Source organism: Python bivittatus, unplaced genomic scaffold (assembly GCF_059951505.1).
Source record: "Python bivittatus isolate LINGU-HERP-01145 unplaced genomic scaffold, Pbiv_v1 ctg000480_np1212, whole genome shotgun sequence".
NCBI lineage: Eukaryota > Metazoa > Chordata > Lepidosauria > Squamata > Pythonidae > Python > Python bivittatus.
Window position 1 is genome coordinate 2,853,368 of NW_028277075.1, and position 20,595 is coordinate 2,873,962.

The following is a 20,595-nucleotide window of genomic DNA, read 5'->3' on the forward strand; positions in this document are numbered from 1 at the left end:
GTATTTACATTGAACCTTATGGGAAACTTTACCTTGACTTGAGACCAACTCAAGTTGCAACCAGAGTCACGGAACGGATTAAGTTCGTAACTAGAGGTACCACTGTATATTAAGATGTCATCCAAATAAATCACCACATAGGAATCAATTATGTCAGAGAAAATCTGATTCATAAATCTAGAAAATACCACTCCACAATTGGAAAGCCTGAACGGCATCACGGTGTACTCATATTTGCCATATCTAGTATCAAAGGCAGTAAGAAATTCATGCCCTTCCTTCACACGAATAAGGTTGTAGGCATTTCTCAAATCTAGCTTTGTGAAAATGCGAGCTTTTTGTTTTTTTTTGTTTTGTTTTTTTTATCTGCACTCCATCGTGACCGATTCTGCAGCGACTGCCTGGACGAGTCCCTGCAGTTTTCAAGGCAAGGTGTTTCGGAAGTGGTTTGCCATGGCCTCCTTCCTAGAGCAGAGCCCAGCTGGTGAGCGCAGGAGGCGGGGTTTCTGTTGCTTCGCGCCTTTTTCGGGCATGCGCGGCTTCTGCATTACCGGCAACTGGTCCCGTCTCCTTTGCAAGGCGCCAGCATTTTTCCTCCCACCGGGGTGAGAGTCCCCATTTATCTACTCACGTAAGTTTTCGAGCTGCTGGGTTGGCAGGAGCTGGGGAGGAAGCAGGAGCTCGCTCTGCTGCGCGGAGCTGGGCTCGAACCGCTGAAGTGTTGACCATTTCTGGCTGGCAACTTTCAGCGTCATTAAGCCGCTGCACCACCGCATCCCCGAGCTTTTTGTAGCTGGTCTAAAAGATCTGAAATCAGTGGGAGTGGATAATGATCTCTAATGGTTACTTTGTTCAACTCTTTGTAATCATGCACCATGTGCATTGGAACAGTCCCGCTGGTGGCGGTTCCGAACGTCTCTGGGTCTGGCTTCTTTGGTACAAAAAATGTAGGAGCTGAGGCTGGAGACTTTGATGGCCTGATAAATCCCTTCTTCAAATTTACTTCTATGTAATCCTTGAGAATAGCTAACTCTTTTGCAGACATGGGATATTGCCGTCTGGCTGGGATTTTAGCACCTGGCTTCAAATCAATCGTGCAATCACAGTCTCTATGTGGGGGTAAGGCCGTAGACTCTTCCTCCCCGAAAACATCTGCAAAGTCTGCATACTTGGGCAAACCCCTTTCCACATCCTGGATGCCTGCTAGAGAATTGGTGAGGATAGCTCCCTGTACTTTGTGGTGTTGACAATCTGGAGCTGAAAATGAGAGGGTCCCCGCTGACCAGTCAATGTCAGCGTTGTGCAACCTAAGCCACGAAGTACCCAAGACCACATGTAAAGATGCTGTCACGTACAGGGGTAACAACTCCATGTGATCGTTAATGGTCAGCTGTAGAGGAACTGTGGATTGCAGCACCGGACCTGCCCTCAATGGTTGAGAATCTATAGTCTCTACATTCATGGGTTTCTCCAAATCCACCGTAGGTAACTGCCATTTCTGTACAGTCTGAACATCTGTGAAACTCGTGGTAGCGCCTGAATCTATGAGAGCCTCCAATTTAATTTTGGAGCCAGAAGGCAATGTCACTGTGAGAGGCACTAACATGAAGGCCTGATTGCCATCTCCATTGTGAGCTCTCCTTAATTGCTTGATAGCCCCCCCCCGCGAGCTCTGAGGAGGGGGGCTTTGCCAGTTTCCCTGCTGCTGTGCTGGGACAGAAACTGCTTTCTTGAGAGTTGCCTGCTGTGTGCGTTTGGCTCCCGCTAGCATACCTCTCACTGGGCAAACTCACCATATGCCCTGGGGCTCCACAATAGAAACACAAGTTAAGATCCCTTCTCCTCTGCCTTTCCTCTCCTGACACGGTTCTCCGAGCAGCTCCCAATTCCATCGGCTCCCCCGCTGTAAATTCTGTTGTTACTGCACGGGGGGAGGGAATTGTGACCAATGGAGGCTGAGGAGTAACTAGGGGAGTAGACGGATCATACTGTTTCAACTCCATGAGCCTGGCTTCAACCATTATACAAAGCTGGTACAGGTCATCCAGAGTATTTGGAATGCCTTGTTTCACCATTTCCGACCGAAGTTCAGGATCCAACCCCTCTCTAAATTGGTCTATAAGAGCTATTTCATTCCACTCAACATCTCCCACTAGTAACTTGAAATCTGCAATAAACAATCTTACCGGTTTGTCACCTTGCCTGAGTTTACGAATGTCCTGACAGGCAGTTAACCGTCTCACTGGGTCTCCAAAGTGCCCCCTGAATGCTGTAACAAAATTCTGGTAGTTGTTAAGCATTGGATCCCTTGTCTCTATGAGGGGAGTAGCCCACTTGGCCACAGAGCCCTTCAATAAACTCATTACAAAAGCCACTCTTGTTTGATCTGTAGGAAATTCTCCTGGCCTGCCATCCATGAACAACTCACATTGTGCCAGGAAGGTTCTCATCTGTTCCACCTCACCTCCATACTTCTCAGGCATGCTACCAGGCGAACGCAGTAACACTGGTGGCAGGGGAGGTGGTGGCTGGACTCCCGGTCCGAGTTGCTGTATTAGTTGTCCCATAGCTGCTTGCAGGTGGTTAATCTGTGCATCCACTTGTTGCTGATGTTGTATTAGTGCAGCAGCCAACAACTGTGGTGTCAAATTAGCTCCCTGTGGATCTGTAGCCATGATGTAACTCCTTCTACTGGAAGGTAAAAAGAGTCTGGGAAGATTGATGTCAGGTTTAGCCCAGGGAACTCCAGGAGACCATGCAGATTCAATCCAACAAGGTTTATTAGCTGCAACCTCTATCAAGAATCTTCCCAGACTGAAACTTCAGTTCCCAAAGTCAGCCAGTCAAAACAGAGTGAATTCCTCAGGGAGGTGCCAGCCTCATCCGCTTATCTCTTCCCCCTTCTGGAGATGAAAGAGCATTCTTTACTCCCCGATTCTGGCCCCCACAATTCCAGTCCATCACAGGTACTACTATTCAGTCATACGTAGATCATATGCTTTACATTCAGAAAATCAGGATTCATTGACCAGCAGTTTCAGATAAAAGGGTCTGATAGATGTGGTGAAGATCTCTGTCTGAGATCTTGGCAAATCACTGCTAGCAAGTAGAACTGAGAATTGGAGGATACCTGGGCAAGGCAGCTTCCAGAAGGAGCCCCATATACTCCATTACCCAGTCCCCTCAATTACTTAGCCTTCTTTCCCCCTCTCCACTCCCTCAAACATCTCAGCCCTTCCTTTTTTGTTCCTTGCATTCCCCAATTATCAGGCATGGATGGTTTTGTATTTTTGTAACTTTGAGTACCGCATACAGCATCTTTTTGAGTGGCCGAGCATTTCTGGACTTTTGTGAACATATTTGGAGGTTAATTTTATGTGATGTTATTGTGGTTACTGATGGATATGACTTTTATTTCATTGTGATCATGCATTTAACTCTGTTGTAGACTACCTGTAGCCTTGGGAGCTGGGTAATATGTAGATATATGTAATAAATAAATATTGCATATGCCATTGCAAACTGGCTGCCATGGAGGAACGTAAGTAATTGCACAACTGAGTTACTTGAATGCATATCTCTCAGTTCTCTTGAAATATTTTTTTTAATATACTGGTTCATTTTTGTGCTTGTTTCAAGCCAAGTGGGCATGCTTCCAAACACAGTTCTGGGATGTAACAGCCCACCATTTTTATTCTTTAAAAGCTTAAGGGGACTGTTGGGTCCAAAGGCATTCTTCAAAATAACAATTAAGCTGGCACTTGGCTTTACGGTATACTACCTTCCCATTTTTTATTAAATAGTTTTTCTAAAAATGTAATAAGATTCATGGGGGTAAGAAGGCTGGCAGGTACAAGAGGAGGTTCTGTTGGGCATATTGGTTCCCACAAGCACAGCATTTGCAGTTCAGAGTAGCCTCACATTGGAATGCTTTTAGGCAGCTTTTCCTGTAAGTGCATCTCATCTGTTGAACACAGTGAGTACTTGGCCATGAGGGTTGGGGAGGCTTCTGGACACTCACTAAAAAGGCAAGCAACTTCTTGCTGATTTTCAGGGCTGTGCAAAGATCTGGATTCAGAGCCTGCATGGGTGTCCACATAGCATCTATTTGGGAAGACCTTAAACTCTGTCTTTTTCTGAGATCTTGCAGCAGCAGCTGCACATAGCTGCTTTAAGGTATTCCCAACAGGTGATACGTGCATGCCCATGCGTGCTCCAAATCTATTTTGCTTTTAATTCGGGATCTATCATTTATTCTTCCAGATCCTTGCATAAAGGGTTGTCTTCTTCCATTTGCTGTCCTTATTTTTTTATATTAAAATGCTTGATCCTTGACCACCTGTTCAAAAAAAGGTAACAATTTGCATTTGAGGAGGTATTTTAAGAATATTCATTTAAAGAGGTTTGTCAAAATAAAAATACTTGCCATGCTGTGCAATTTTTTGCTCCTTGTCCCTTGCCTCTTTAGTTGTTGCCTTTCTCTTTGGAGCAAAACCATTACCGCTAATATCATGCAAAGTCTCAGGTACATATGCTGTTGACTGAACCAATCTTTATGCCAAAACTAAAGAAACAAAGGACCAATTTTTTTTTTTATAAATTGTGGTAACCTTTTATTATTTTCCTTAAAATATAAATGTTTTAACTTAAAATTTTAAAAATCTCTCTCTTTAATTTGCTTTCCCCTTGGTGAATGGTTTTAAAGAAGTGCAAATAAAATTCACTACAACATTGTTTTGAATGTAAATATGGCTGACTTATTTGACTTCCTGCACAATCATGAATGACATTGCATTTAGCTATTAATAACTGAAGGAGATTTGCTTTTGTCTTTTTTCCCAAGCTGAGATCTACATAGTTTATCATCCATAGATTCTAGGTTTCCTTTGTATAAACCAGGAGGTTAGCTGTTTAGGGAAGCTTTACATAACATTTTAGAGATTAGCAATTTCTAATTGAGAAGGAGGGTTTTCTCAAATTGCATCGGGACAATAAAGAGAACAATATTTGAAGTAGCTGTGGTTTTAACCTATGACTGATTATTATGATATTTTGTGTGTAAGCTGTTTAGACCATGGAGCTCCTTTGCCTGGTACTGTTTTCCATTTCATTTTAATGAAGTGATCAAATCCCCTGCTTTACATATTTCCAAAGACAGACAGATCTACAAATTAATAGACAACTAGGAATTTCAAAGGTGAACTTTTTTACCATATTGGTAAAGTTGTTCTGGTGACATTCAACCATCGCCTTGATAGAATTACAGTAGAAGATAGTTGTAGTCTTCAGCAGTGGAGTGGCATATATGTTAATGTGATATATAAATACATCATAAAGAATGGATTTTTTTCTAATGCAAAATTAGATTATTCTAGTTTGTTTGGAATCCATCCATCTGTTTTAGTTGTTTTTAAGATAGATTTTTTTTCTTTACATTTCTAGTGAATTGTGCAGTTTTCATTGCCTAACAATTCCTTGTTAAGAATACTAGGTACAAAAAATTAGCAGAAGTGGAAAAGATGATAATGGAGTAGAACAAAAATAGGTGATCCCTACTTTTTTTTTGTTTTCCTTCTGTACTACTCAAGACAGTACCATTTCTTCACCTTTTACAGAATACTTTTGTTTTTAGTCCTATCTTCCTTATTCTACTTCTAAGGATTTTTTTCTCTGTGATTATATTAAGAACAAATTTAGCACTATTTATTAAGAAAGGTGATTCAAGAAATACTACTTCATCATTATGGTTCCTCACACACTCTGGTAGAGAGTAAAATGCAAAGTATAGTATGGCTTTCTACTGTTAATGTTGACTTTCTATATTTTTAAATGCTTGTTTTTATATATGTATTGTTTTTTATTTGATTATTGTTCACCACCCAGAGTCACTTCTCGTGAAATGGGCAGCTATATAGATTTAATAAATAAATGAATAAAATAAAATGGTTTGTATAACCTTGGATTTTTGCATTCTTGTTCCTGTGACAGGGATAGTCAAAATGTAGCAAAAGATTTCTAACAATTGTTCTACAATAACATTAAGCCAGTAAGATGGGAGATACTGATAGGAATCCATTTTTTTGGATAACTTTATTCAGCACTTCAAACACTGCTATTCAATATTTTCTGGCTCAAGAGTCACATTTGTCCTTTGAATGGTATGCCAGAGGCTTGATCTCAAAAGTTGAGTAGTACAGGATTTAAGTGAAGTTAATTAGTAATTAATTTAGTAATTGAAACTAAATTAAATATGCATGTTTAATAATTTTGCCTTTCTGTCATATTAAAAATCAGAAGTTCCTAGCAACTTTTGGATGACCTCTGAAGACCATATCTAAAGCTTTGGGGGACTATATGCCACCCTGTTACTTGGGCCATATACATCTATCTTAGAATAAATGCTTGGATTTCTAGATTGTTAATTCTACATGGGCTAATGTACTAGGTTTTGAATGGTAGAATATGACAACAGGATTGAACCTGCCAGTCTAACATTTGTCCAGCCTTGTCCTACAGGTTATAGCAATAGCTGATATAGGGGTAGATACAGCTGTGAACTGCCCAACTGCAGCTATTCTAATAGCCTTAAGCAGCACTCACCGTAATAATAAAGCTTAAAGTAACTCCTCTTCAATGAAATATCATTGAAATACCTTGTATTTTTAGCTCTCCAGTGATTACCTATATAATCTACTCAGCACTGAGAATCTCAGCAGAATTAAGGGCACCTGTAAGTCATAGGCATCACATTATTAAAGTGGCATAACAAGAATATTATTTTCCCCCATACGTTACGGCAGCTTTCTTCTGAGTTAAAATGAAATTCTCAGAATGAAATATTTTGCATTTTTAATTATCATTTTGTATAATAGTGCATTCAGCAATGGAAAACCAGTTTTGTGTAGAGATCCTGTCATTAATACTGTATCAGTCAATAATGAAATTTGAGGAGTTATGCTTTTGCAAATTTTGTATGAAACTTCATATCATTTTAAGGTGTGGATCAGAATTATACCAAACATCAGACTTATAGGAATGTAAGTTAACAGTGCTGTCCTTGACATTATCATGATACACTGGAAGATAGAGATGGATACATATTTTTAATAGAAGTATATAGTTTTAAAGGATTTTTTTAATGGCAGATTCATATGAAAATATGTCATAGATGAAAATCTATAAACATGGCACAAGTCAAAGAGGCATATTTATCCATTTCAATCTTTAAAGGGAAAATAGTCCTGATATTAATAAATATCTCTGTAGTAAAGTAAATGATACATATGTTGATTGTCTCAGTGTTGTCTGAGAAACTAAACAGCTTCCATGGTTCCCTCACCCACAGTGCAAACAGACTTTACATCTTGTCTTCAGCATTTTGTAAAAGTACACCTTACATCTTCAGCATTTTGTAAAAATTATCTTCTTAGTTTATAAAATGTTTTAAATGAATTTTTGTTTTTAAAATCTAATAAACTCAGACTCTGATAAAATATCTAGGCACAGCATGAGATATTAACACTTGGAAAATACGTTTCTTTAGTCCAAGGGCTTCCCTTCTTTTATGTACAAAATAAATCCCATGCAATTATTCAGAATATTTGAATTCACACAGTGTTCATGATTGCACATAATTGGTTTTGATTATGAGTGAATTTTCAAGTCTTTTGCCTGAACAATTTTTAAAATGTATTATGGTAAGCTTTATGATTCAGATATTGTTTCTGTGTACTCAAACTGGTCTTAGGGCTAATATGTGGTTTTCCTTTTATAATGTATCTGTGATGCTACAGGATTGGCACATTTTGTGCTGTAGCCCTGTATTGTGTCCCAAGCAGTTCTTCCCTTTTGAGGCTTTTTTTTTTCTGACCATGGAAAGTGTAACTTCTGATTACAAATTAGGTTTGAAAATGTACTTAAAATTTGATCTCATAATCTAGCAGCAATTCTCGGGCTTACACTGACTTCAGCACACATTCAAACAAATCTTGCTTGGACAAGCAAATCTAAATAAATCATTGTGGTGTAGTGTTTGGAATATCAGAATTTCAGCTCGTATTCTTTGCCTAACATGCCTCAAAATATTGTTATAAAGAAGAGTGAGAACCTTCTACATGTGAGTTCATAAAGGAACAGGTGATGGAGAATTAACATAATAATAAATTTATTATTGTTGCTAATAATAAATACCTTAATTAGTTTACAGTTGCTAGCAGTTTTAAATGGTAGATTATTTTAAAGATGTTTATAAGGACTTTGAGTTATTTGAACAAGCAAGTTACCAATCTGTACCTAAGACTACCCAGAAATCAGCACTGTTCTCGTGTTCAACCCAATGTAAGTAAAGTTGCATATTACCAAAACTTCAGTGTAGCGAGTTTTTTTTTCCTCAAGACCATTAAGTATGAAAATTTGAAATAGAATAACCAATAACCAAAAACAATACTTGTGATAAAGAGATACGGTTGTTCATTTATTTATTTTATTTACATATCTTGTTCATTCTACTCTGCAAATACATATACTGTTACAGGTGCTTCCAGGTTCAGCTTATGGTCACTTACTCATTCACTCACAGCCTGTGGAGGCACGCAGATCTTGTAAGACCCCCTTGCTTTCTAGCTGGTTTTTCACACAGATGCAGCTAGAGCAGACAAGACACACAGTCCTGGGCAACAGCCGGGAAATAGTTAGGGACACACACAAATTACTTTCAACGGAACACTGAGGCACAACAGGTTCTTTGGAATACACCCAGTGAATTTAAAGTAACAGCAAAACTTCACTGGTTACAATGTACATTTACTCTTTCTCACACGTGCACACACACACACACATCACACTTACCCACATCCTTCTCAACTAGGCTGCCAGGCACTAGCTAGAGGGACAGAAGGTGCCAAGTTTGGATCCAAAGACAACTCAAGGAGTGGGTGGGCTTCAGGAACCCCTTTTATTCCCAAAAGTCCTTGCTTTGTTGATTCACAAGACTGGCAGCTACTCTTGCCTTGTTAATTTACAAGTCTGGTAACTGTTAATAGGATGGGGGAGGGGTTCCATGTGCTCAGGCCCAACTTCCTTTGCCTGGTTCAAGTGACATTTTTTCCTTTCCTTAATGACTTTTTTCCTTCTTACCTACCTCCCCAGAAGGATCTTTTAGACAAAATTTCTGGCTTTTTGTCCTCTCTGCTTATGTGCCTGTTTCATCTTTAGTTATGGCCGCTTCAGCCTAGTCTCACAATACTGTAGTAGCTAGCAGAATTTAAAAACAGGGACAGTCTGAAACCAACAAATGAACACTGAAATAGAAACTAAATTCATTTAATAATTAAAAGCTTGGAAAAAGGATGTATGTTTTGACAATTTTCTAATCACTGAGAGAATCTAGGTTGTTCTAGTCTCTTCCACATGTCAAAAAAACAGGCCCGACAATGGCAGCATCTTCAAAGGGACTACTGCAAGGTGCTCTACATGGGAATATTTGGAAGCTTCAGCTAATACAGATGCGTTGGCATGGCCAGTTATGAGTGCCAGTCATTCAGCACATGCAACACCTCTGCTTCACAAGCTGCACTGGTTGCCGGTATATTTCCAGGTTCAATATAAGGTGCTGGTAGTTACCTTTAAAACCGTCCATGGCTTGGGACCAGGTTACTTGCGAGGCCAACTCTCCCTTGTTGTATCTACCCATCCTGTTAGATCCACCAGGAAAGGCTTGCTCTGGGCCCATTTTTTAAGGCGTGTCATCTGCTGGGACCCAGGAAAAGAGATTTTTCTATCATGGCACCTGCCCTCTGGAACAACATTCCCCTGGTGGCTAAGACTTGCGCCAACTCTGCTGGCCTTTCATAAGGCCTTGAAAACCTGGTTTTCTCATTGAGCCTGGGGCCTGGATGTGTGGCTGAGCCGATATGGCTATGTCAATTGTTGTTGTTGGTTGAATTTTCTCAGATGTTATATATGTTATTTATAATTTTGTTATACAGTTTTTATCTTGCTTTTAAGTATTATTAGAAGCCCAGAGTCATATATTTGAGATAGGCAGCTAAATAAGTAAACAAGTGAGCTTCTCCTACACATCCTAACAGCCAAACAGGTTCATAAAATTATTCTTTTTCTCCCATTCATTACTTCATTATACACAAGAATCAAAATGAATTTAAAAATGTCTTTGTTCTTAGTCTGCTCAGTTAAATCTATAAACCTTCAAACGATCTGATTTTTTTAAAAAGCAGATTAAATCTCACGTTCCTAATGATAATAATTATCTATTTTGCCCCCAGCAGGCCAGCCAGAATTAATAGCTCACTGCTGCTGGCAGAGTTAATGACTCTGCTCTCCTTACAGTTTTAAGATTCCAAGCAAATACTAAGGAGGGTGACTATTTTACCCATCTCCTTCCAGCATTTTGATGTGTGACTTGCTTGCTTGCTTTCTTGTTGATACAAAAAAATACAGCTTTTCAAAGGAGTTTGACTATGCTTTTATTTTTGTTCTCCTTTCCCAGGAATGGAATAGCAAATTGCCGAATGAGAACAGATAGCGAGCAGTCGTGTGGTTCTCCATTGGTGAGTGGTGACCCAAAGGAGGATCATAACTATAGCAGTGCCAAATCTTCCAACCATAGGAGCACATCACCCACTAGTGATTCTGTTTCCTCTTCTTCTGCTGATGATCATTACGAATTTGTCACAAAAGGCAACCGGGACAGTAGTGAGGGCAGCGAGGTCAACTTCCATAGCCACGAGAGCCATAGTGAGGCAGAGGATGAGAGCAAACGGCAAAACCGAAGAGAGACCAAGGATTCTGTAGCTGATGGTGGATTCACCTCTCAGCACAAGAAACGTCAGCATTTATTGAAGGCAAAAAAAGTACCAAGTGACACACTGCCTCTTAAAAAGAGACGCACAGAGAAGCCACCAGAGAGTGATGATGAAGAGATGAAAGAAGCTGCTGGATCGCTCCTGCATTTGGCAGGAATTCGATCTTGTTTGAACAACATCACCAATCGGACGGCAAAGGGGCAGAAAGAGCAAAAGGACATGACAAAAAATGAGAACAAATCCATTGACTGAACTTATAAAACAATTTTGTTTCAGCACGTCAGGTGAATTCTAATGATTTGTGGCAATATCAGAAAATATTTTCTTCAGTTTTTTCTTCCCCCTTTTTTTCTTTTTTTCTTTTTCTTTTTCTTTTTTTCCCCTTTTTTGAACCCAAAATATTTGTGTGTTTTTTTTAAAGGAGATTGAAGCCATAGAACTCATACTGATACTCATCTAATTTTACAAAAGCTTTTCATTACATGAAGACAAAAAAAGTAAAAGCCAAAATTGCCATTGCTTTCTGCAGTTTTGTCAGAAATGCATGGTTGAATACGCTGTGATACCACCAGTTAATGTGAGAGGAATAAAATTTGGCACTTGAAAGTACATTATATAGTGAAAAATTGAATAATATGGTAGATTCAGGCCAGGCTCTTAGTAAAATAATTTAAAAGCCTTATAATTAAACGAGAGAGAGAGAGAGAGAGAGAGTGTGTGTGTGTGTGTGTGTGTGTATGTACGTATGTACGTATGTATAAACCAGAAATTTGAGGGAAGTCAGAGGCCCATCTTCAGAATCAAGAATAAGACAGTGGCATTTGCTTGCATTTGTGCCATAGAAATCTTGGAATACCCACTAAAGACAGCTGCTCATACAGTAATGAATTACTTAAGCTTCATGTACTGTATATGGCTCATAATGTGAAGACTTAATACTTTTTAAATTATGGAAACTGAACTGTGTATGCAATGAGTTTCAATAATATAAGGAGAAAAGGGTGGAGGGGGTTGGGGGGATTAGTGATATTCTTTAATCAATTAATTGTCTTCTATATTTAAATTAAAAGAATGTTTTTTAAAAAGCCATAAGCCTGAAGATTGGCACTGCCTGCAAAAATATTATGGGAAAACAAGCTATGAGTTCTTAACTGCCTGAGTGAAAAGCAATCAAATCTTAAAATAAAAATAAAAATTATGAGTAGATATTTAAAGAGGATCAAAATGAGGAAATCTTTTTGATAGGATAAAAAAATGGATCTCATGAGAAAAGCAAAATACATATGCTACAAAACCTGCCATTAGTATTATATTACATAAAAAAACAAATATATTTGGTTGGACAATAAATCCTAATCTTAACTAGAACTCTGTACAGTACTCCTCAAAATGCTGTACCTGTTAAATAGCCAGGATACATTTGTGCAAAAATAACAATATATTTCCAGTTATAACCACTGTAGCCAGCAGAAAATTCTGATTCAAATTGCATGGATACCTTTCTGGGAGGGGCTCAGGAGTACAAAATAAAACCCCCCTTTTTAATTCAAAGATAACAAAAGTTCTTGTAAGGTAAATAATGTATTTAGCATGAAGCATGAATTATTTTCATATAAATAGAGAAAAATAGAGAAAAGGCTATGCCTCTAATTTTTAAGCCAATAGGCTTAGTTTTGGTTTTTGGTTTTTGATTTTTGGTTTGGTTTTGTTTTTGTTTTTATTTTGTTTGGGAAGCAGGTGTTTTAAGGTTTAACCTTTTTCAGGGACAAATACTGACTGTTGGGGAACTTATTCTGCAATATTAAAAAATAAAACTTCATGCTCGGGTAGGGCTTGGATGGTTGAATTATATTGCCTTGTCTGCACATTCAGCCCCCTTCCCCTACTTCTCTGTTTTTGAACATGTTTGTCCTTTCTTTGTCTATACATGTATTAACATTACGCAATAATTTTGAGGGCACAGCAAGTAGTGAGTGTGTATGATTAAGACTCCAGGAAAAGACTCTGAACTTACTGTATGGATGGGAGAGAGGAAACAATGGACAATTTGGATTCCGTGAGATTGTAATCAATGAGATACATTGATCTCTCAAGAAGGAATGAGTTTTGAAATGACTTTCATTTGTGTTCATGATTTGACTGGAGATACATGATAGAGAAACAACTTGATTGTGGCCATACCTGTTTTGCAGTGGTAGTCCCATAAATGGACTGTAGAGTTTTTAATAAGGCCAACATCCCACACCACCACCCAGGAAATACTAGTATAGACAGCCATAATCTTCAAATGACTTATAAGGCTTGTAGATTGTGTTCCAAAGGACTTCTGCATGATTTTTTCAAGCACCATGTTTCTACTGCAGTTTATAAAACATCCCTAAAAAATGGGGGAGCTGCAGACATGAAAATACTAGGAAGCCCTCCCAAGAATAGCATTAGGTAAGGCAGCTCTTTTAGCTGCTTCATGTAAATAAATATAGCTTTATAGTAATGGAAGTAGTGATGCTACTGATGAGGTCCTAAGGTTTAGAGGTTAAGGTGGATTGGGAGTGGTCAGTGGCAAGAAATTGAAAAAGAATTGGAAATATCCTTTAGCCATCATTGAATTATATTCTAGGAAGTATATATGGTATCCATTAAAAACTCGTACCAACAGATCTTTAAAATAAACTGTGCCAAATCAAGCTTGAGCTAACAAAGGTTTGAGAGCAAGTTCAAACTCTGCATTGCCTTCAACACACATTTTTTGTGAATTCAAAAATCAGAATTCTGTGGTCTGCCCCCTTCCAGAAAGAATTGATAATATTTGCCTAAAAAGCAACAATAATTTTAAGAGTTAGTGAAAAAAAACCATGTTAGTGAATTAAGAGTTTTCTCTTCATAGAAGAGTGCCATATGCATCTTGAGATTGCCATGGAGTTCTGATGAAATGTAAAATATATGGTTGCTATTTATTCGAATGAAATAATTGTTTCACAGTGAAGCTGTTTAAGTTGTAAACTGGAAGGGTTCTGAATTTTAATTTTTATTGCTTAGGCCAAAGTTCTGACATTTAGAAAGTACCATAACAAAGAGAGAACTGAGGGAATATATTATAATGTTGAAGTTATATGATGCCCCACAGTTCCTTCCCCACCCCAACTGGAGAATAGAATGGCATTCTAGAAACTGTATCATTTTCTACTGAGTCAGCTCTTGATTAAGAGAATCTTTGCTAAATTTCTGATATTTGCCAATATGGCAAGAAATTTAAATTGTGACTATGGATTAGTGATAAAATGCTGTAGCTTGATTCAGCAGCATTTATACAGAGGTGTCAGAAAAGTCAAAGTGGTGATCACAGCTGCATGATCAGAGTCCCATCCTTTTGTGTGTGATGACACATGTACAAAAGAGGTAGGCTTCAGTTGTACAGTTGCATTCACCATCTTGACTTTTTTTTTACTACCATCCCATGCATGTCCTGTTTTGGGTTTTCATCCTGCAGTAAATATACATGTATACAATTGACATTCAATAGGTGCAATCCAAATTGAATTACAGATTCAAATGCCTCTGTGCCTGCTGTTTCCCTATTGGTACATCAAGGGGATAATTCTCTTGAAACACTTTTCTGCATACTCCATGAAAATTAATTAGCAGTTGCAAGCCTATATCAGACTGCCATCCCTTTCACTAAGATTTTGACAGGATAATAAAGTTAATTGAAAGACGTCTCCTCTGCTCATGTACTTGAGCACATTGAATGCATAGATATATCCCACCAATTACAACTTTTTTTTCAGTCTGTTGCTTTGTGATGTGTTGGATTCCCAGCAAATATTTGAGCATGCTTACTTGGAATTGTGGTAGTCTCAACACATCTGGAGGAAGGCTGAAATAGCTCTTCTGCATCCCTTTGATTAGATACAATAACATGCATATGTTTTAGTCTGTAGTGCAGTTACATTCCTAGTAAACTTACTTCAAACTTCTTGACTTATATTTTGGCCATTGTATATGCTTTATACTCACAAATTCAAATTCTTTTACACTAGCATTCTGACTGTTACAATCTTTATTTTTGCCCAGAAAACCATTTTAAAATCTAAATTTAATGTTCTTTCTTAGAAATCATTATTTAAAAATAAAATCCAATACTGAAGGCTCATAGTTTGGATAATATATACAATAATTTCTGAGATAGAATCAGAACTTGGGCTTTGAGTTTTGTACTGGTGATATATAACTAAATGCATCCAGGGTTTTATTCCTATACCCCAAATATGAAGCCCTACACACATGCTCACATGCATGCACAATGATTATACCATTTCAGTCTAAAGTCTCAACTATAGTATTTTGTAAACGAAAAACAGTAGTTCTGATATTTGGCAGTGCCTTCAGAAATGAATGATCATGATATAGATGGAATGCTATCCATCCAAAGTTAAGCAATTTGTCTCATTGATTTATCCACTAAAGCCCACAGTAATATACAACATGCTTCCAACTGGACTGTATCCCATTGACTGAACATCCATAAGCTATAATGTCTTAAATAAAAAGTAATGTGCTGAAGATAATTTTAGCTATCACTGCACAAAAAGTGATCACAATTGGTATTTTTACAAAATAAGGCAAAATTCATTTGAGGTAAGCAGTATGCAAGTTATAAATTAAGTACCTGGAACTTATTAGAAGTTATGGCAATTTGTTAAGAGTTTATCTTCTCTATCATGCAGCCACAATCAATAATTTAATCTAAGCAAGCCCCACAACATTATTCTGTTGTGCCAACTTCTTACCTTTAGTGCCAAACTGAAAATAAAGTAGATGGGCCCAAGTTAAACATATCAGATGTTACTTCTATTCATGGTAAAATGCATCCTCTATACAATGAGCCTGTCTTTATTCCTACACTTCAACCATTTTGAAATAACAAGAGAGGGGAATATTCATAACTAGAAGATATAAGCAACAGTAAGCAAAACATCTATTTGGTCTTTCTCTGCTCCCTCATAAAGTACTGAAATTAATCCAGTAAGTTGACTCTCATTGACTTTAAGGCACTTCAAGCATTTAGCTTCCACCTCAGAAGCTGTAGATCCCACAGTTGCATTCTTCTTCTATGAAGGTCTTTAAGATGGCAAAATCTGAGAGTATCTCAGAAGGCCATGGGCAGAATTCAGGAAGTCCTGTGCTGTATGCATAGTGGCACAATGGCAAGGAGACTCTGTATATGCACTCACTGTAGCATATGCATCTATCTTGTTCCTACATCATTCTTAATGTATTTGGGTAATTGTGGCAGCTCTTTATGTTCTGTAAATCATTTTTGCAGGAACTCTGGATTATCAAAATAATGTGTAAGATTTTTTTCCTATAAAAATAGTAAAATGTTTACTCCATATTTCTCCTTCCATAAATGAAAGGGCTTTCTCTGTCCACCAAAAGCTTTTGTTCAAATACAGTAGATGATTCTACTAACAGAAGGGAAGAAACAACTGTTAACTATTCAGGCGCTGTGTAGCCCCAAATATCATCTCCCATATTATGCTGAAAAGTCCTCCAACTTTCAGGGGCTGCATCTCTAGTGTGGGAGAAATTTATTTCTGTTCCCCAAACATGGTAACAGGAGCATGTCCTGAACAGTTGTCAGAGGATGGGACCCATTGGCAGGAATAAAATTTGGATTCAAGCCAGAGTCAGCTTGGATTGTGATTTAATTCTCAGTAATATTTTGTCGTAAGCGGACTGTTGCAGGTTTTCTTGTCAGCAACCTAGGTTTGCCATTAAATCTTTTTATTGATGAACTTTTATAGGCAATGCTTTAATTCTGAACCCTCCAAAGTATGTAGTGGTCATACTTTGAGTTCCATTCATTTCCTTGGTGACTAAAAGTGTATCTGTTGTATATCTGTGTTGTAACTTTCAACATAAAAGTGGTTGAGCATAGTTCTGCTTGATTGGAGGTCCATCTCCACAATGAAACTTAATTGAGGCTTGATGTGGGCATATCTGTATGTCTCTCCCTGAAAAAAAAAAAAAGACTTCTCCAAATGATGCAGAAATAATGTGAAAATAGTAATATACTGGAACAAACCTTCTGAACTTTAGATCAGCTGTTCAGATTGCGCTGGTTGCAAAAATGTTCGTAGAAGTTATACAAGGATTTGTCCCCATCACTGTATTTCTGTATAGCTTTGGATAGATGGCAACTGTTTGAAAATTTTCAAAATTTTCATGGGCAAAATTTCATGGGTGGCGATCAGTGTCTTATGTCACAGAAGAGAATCAGTTTCAACTGTATAGACCTGTCCGCAGTTGTTGCCATTCAGTTCAGATCATCTGTCTTGGACTGGAGAACAGAAGTGATTTGAAAGCCAAATCACTTTCTGTGGCAAATGAAAGTATTTCTTTTAATAGAAATGGTGTGCTACTTCTTAATACAAGCAGGTTCTTGCTAGACTCTCTACCACCTGCAGAAAGGCAAAAACTACAGAGGTAGTTGGCTTCAATAAGAAAATTAGCATGGTGGAATTCAGTGTCCTGGCTACTAAATTATTTTCAGGCTTGGTAAATGTTCCATCCACCAACCAGAGTCATTCTTTCTTTTGGTTGTGTAGTAATTAAGTTTGTGAGTGAAGTTCATGACACTGCCTGCAATATATAAAACACTGTTATGCACATAAATGCAGCACTGTGATCTAATTTAAATAACTTTATTATTATTTAATATGTAATATATGTTAATACTTCAGTATGGAAAGAACCATGCACAAACTCTGTTTTTTCTACTATCAGGAATTTAAAAACATAGCTAACCACATGTATTTTACTTTTCCTATGAATCTATAGTCTTGGTGTAGGATTTTTTTTAAGTTGAATTTTATAAGTATTTACTAAATATTCTATGCTATCATATATATGAACATTTCATACTCTTTTTCATGTTTCTTTATACAAACTTCCCTTCTGACTGTAATCCTAACTGGAAAATTGGGTGGAGAGACTTTGATAAGCCAGGGATCATTTTTTTTTTCAAACTCTTCCTTGAATCAAAGGGCAAAATTATAGATATGAAGGTTTTACAAAGTCAGCTGTGTCTGTGCAATTCTTCCACAACTCAGCATGCCAACACTGCTTCACTAACCAAAAAAAATCTCTGAATTCAATCTCTGGTGCTGTATTTTGCTAATCAATATTCAAAATTTAAAAATAAATGTTTTAAAACCAATGTTTTCATACAGCTTCTCATGCCAATTTTTTTCAATACTAGCATTTGAAACTATATTTACCTAAAACAAAATTTATTTTTGTGAACCTATTTGCCAATGAGTATGGGGGAATGCCTCGGTTTTTACAATTCTGAAGAACTACCTACCTACCTACCACCCAGTTCCAACAAAGTACACACCAAATACCCAGGTTTAAGCTTTAAAAAAAGAGAAGTCAAGTCAGAAATCCACCAAACAGCCTTTTGATTGTGGAAGAGCAGCTCAATCCAGCCTCCCACCCAAAAGACAACTGATAGAAATTAAATTAGGAATTAGAGTTGTGAGTTTGCACACACATTTTCCTACTAGGTTTGTGTGCAGAAGCTAAAAAGGGCCATTTGGATTGTTCTATACTAATACATGTTTCTGAGCATAAGATCCAATGACTGAATATATCTTACAGGTTTGGATTTTTTGTTACCTGGCTTGAACCTGATTTGGTTTTCCCTTCAATACTATTATTAAGATGAAAATGTTGGTGTTTGGACTTCTGTTTTAATACTTTCATTAACTAATTTTGAAATTGATCAATTACCCTGGTTTCACTTTTGTATTATACACACTCACTACTTCAGTCTGCCTTGGTGTCAAATGTTGGAAGGGATGGGGTAGGGAATGATTTCTGTGTGTATGAAAAAGCATTATGGATTTGTACATTTTTATACTCTTCTGTAATATTTTTGAAATATTTTTGTTCTGCAGAAAAAAAAAGTGATGAAGCAATCAAAAGACCAATAAATACAATATCAATGCTTTAGGGGTCATGAGACCTTCACTGGCCAATAGGTTAATTTAGTACAGCAATAAGCCAATTTTTTTTTCTTTTTCTTTTTCTTTTTCCTTTTCTGGTTTTTATTCCTATTTTCCCCTAAAATGCTGTACTAGTTGAATGGAACTGCCAGTTTCTTTAACATAAATGAGAACTGTGATGGGGGACATAAACAGTAATGTTAAGTTGTATTTGTGTTTACCTAAATGAGCAGTCAAAAGGCAAGTGCAATCAGCCAGAAATATGGGAAAATGTTGATCTAGAGGCATACTTGCATTTTATGTTTCTTGATGTGTAATCATATTGCCAAAGACAAACTCTTTCATCAGTTATTATTGTAAATAACACTCTCCCAAAACCTACCATAAAGTTTCTGTGATGTATTGTCTTCCAGTTGCAATAAAAATTACCGAGTTGCATCAGTTCAATAACTGCAGTTATCAGTGTTGGCTGTTATTTATTTAAAGCTGTACCATGCAATACTACTGAAGCAAGTATCTTAATATAGATAGAGACAGACAGACAGACAGACAGACAGACAGACAAAAAGAGAAAAGGAAGAAAGGAAGAAAATACTTTTTTGGCCAAGTAGAAGACATACAAGGAATTTGACCGGTGCAAAAAACTCTCAGTGTGTTTGCGTAGCATCAGGAATTAAGGAATAATAAAAAGTAATAACATTATATACTAAAACTATGCAATCAGAAGAGGAGAATTGGAGGAAGAATAATACTATGGCTATTGACTAACATATTCATTTTTAAATTACCCCAGTCTACTTTAAATAAATAACTCAGACATGGAGGACTTGAATAGAAAGGTCAAATCCAGATTTCTTCTCTTTTTTCAAGAAGGACTTTAGAGGATCATCTTTCCTCTTTTCTTTTCTCAGCAGTCCTGCCTAAAGAAAAACTAGAAAGGGGATTGGGAGACCAAGATTCTGTGTGGGTCAGAAGACTGGAACTTGGAGGAGGGGAGAGAGGAAGTCAGATATTTTTCTCCCATTTGGAAGCTCCAAATACTGAAAGAACAAACTGGTCTAAGTCAGCATTGTCTATATCAGGGGTGGGAAACCAACAGCCTTGTGATTCCCAGCACTCCATCTGTGAGTACACTATCTCGTGTTAGGCAGCAAAATGGCCATATTTTGGCAGTATGACTTTCAGATTTAAAATGTGAAAATAAGTGTAGGAATAGTGTACCCCCAAATTATGAAGAAAACATGGGCTGATGATGTTACCCCTTTAGTGACATCACCACATCACTGGAATATTTCCTGCTATCCACTGGCTATTTGAGAAGCTGAATATGACCTCCAACCTGGGGAAATTTCCTATTCCTGCTTCACATTACTAGTAGTGCCTCTCTAATATTTTAAGCTTTTCCTAAACTAAACTGTGCATGCCAGGAATACAAACTTAGATCTTCTACATGCAAAGAACAGCATGTAGCAATGAGATAAAGCCGTTTTCTAAAATAATTTTCATTGTATATATAGCCTGCATATGAAAAGATAAATTGTAAAATTGCATTTTAATAAGAAGCTGTCTTCTTTCAGGTAAGACTGTTCCTCCAGCTTTTTTGCAGTGGGGGGCACCATTCTTTACTCTGGGCAGTGGCTCTTATCACATTAACCTTTAATTAAAGATGTCAGAGATAGAAATAAGGAATCTTCAGTGCACAAAAAGCAGTGATTTACCATTTTTCTCAAATTCAGCATATTTGCAGTCCTGTCTACTTATTT

The 20,595-nt window shown here is 37.5% G+C and overlaps 1 protein-coding gene across 3 annotated transcripts in view; it reads left to right on the forward strand.

Annotated features, from left to right (window-relative positions):
• Positions 1 to 19,287, forward strand: part of FOXN3 (forkhead box N3) — a 168,896-nt gene extending 149,609 nt beyond the window's left edge. For all 3 annotated transcript variants that reach the window (XM_007433508.4, XM_025170047.2, XM_025170048.2), the window contains one exon: positions 10,508 to 19,287. In XM_007433508.4, the coding sequence (XP_007433570.1) occupies positions 10,508 to 11,075 (568 nt within the window). In that variant the 3' untranslated portion in view covers positions 11,076 to 19,287. The remainder of the gene's footprint in view (positions 1 to 10,507) is intronic.
• The last annotated feature ends 1,308 nt before the right edge of the window (positions 19,288 to 20,595 follow it).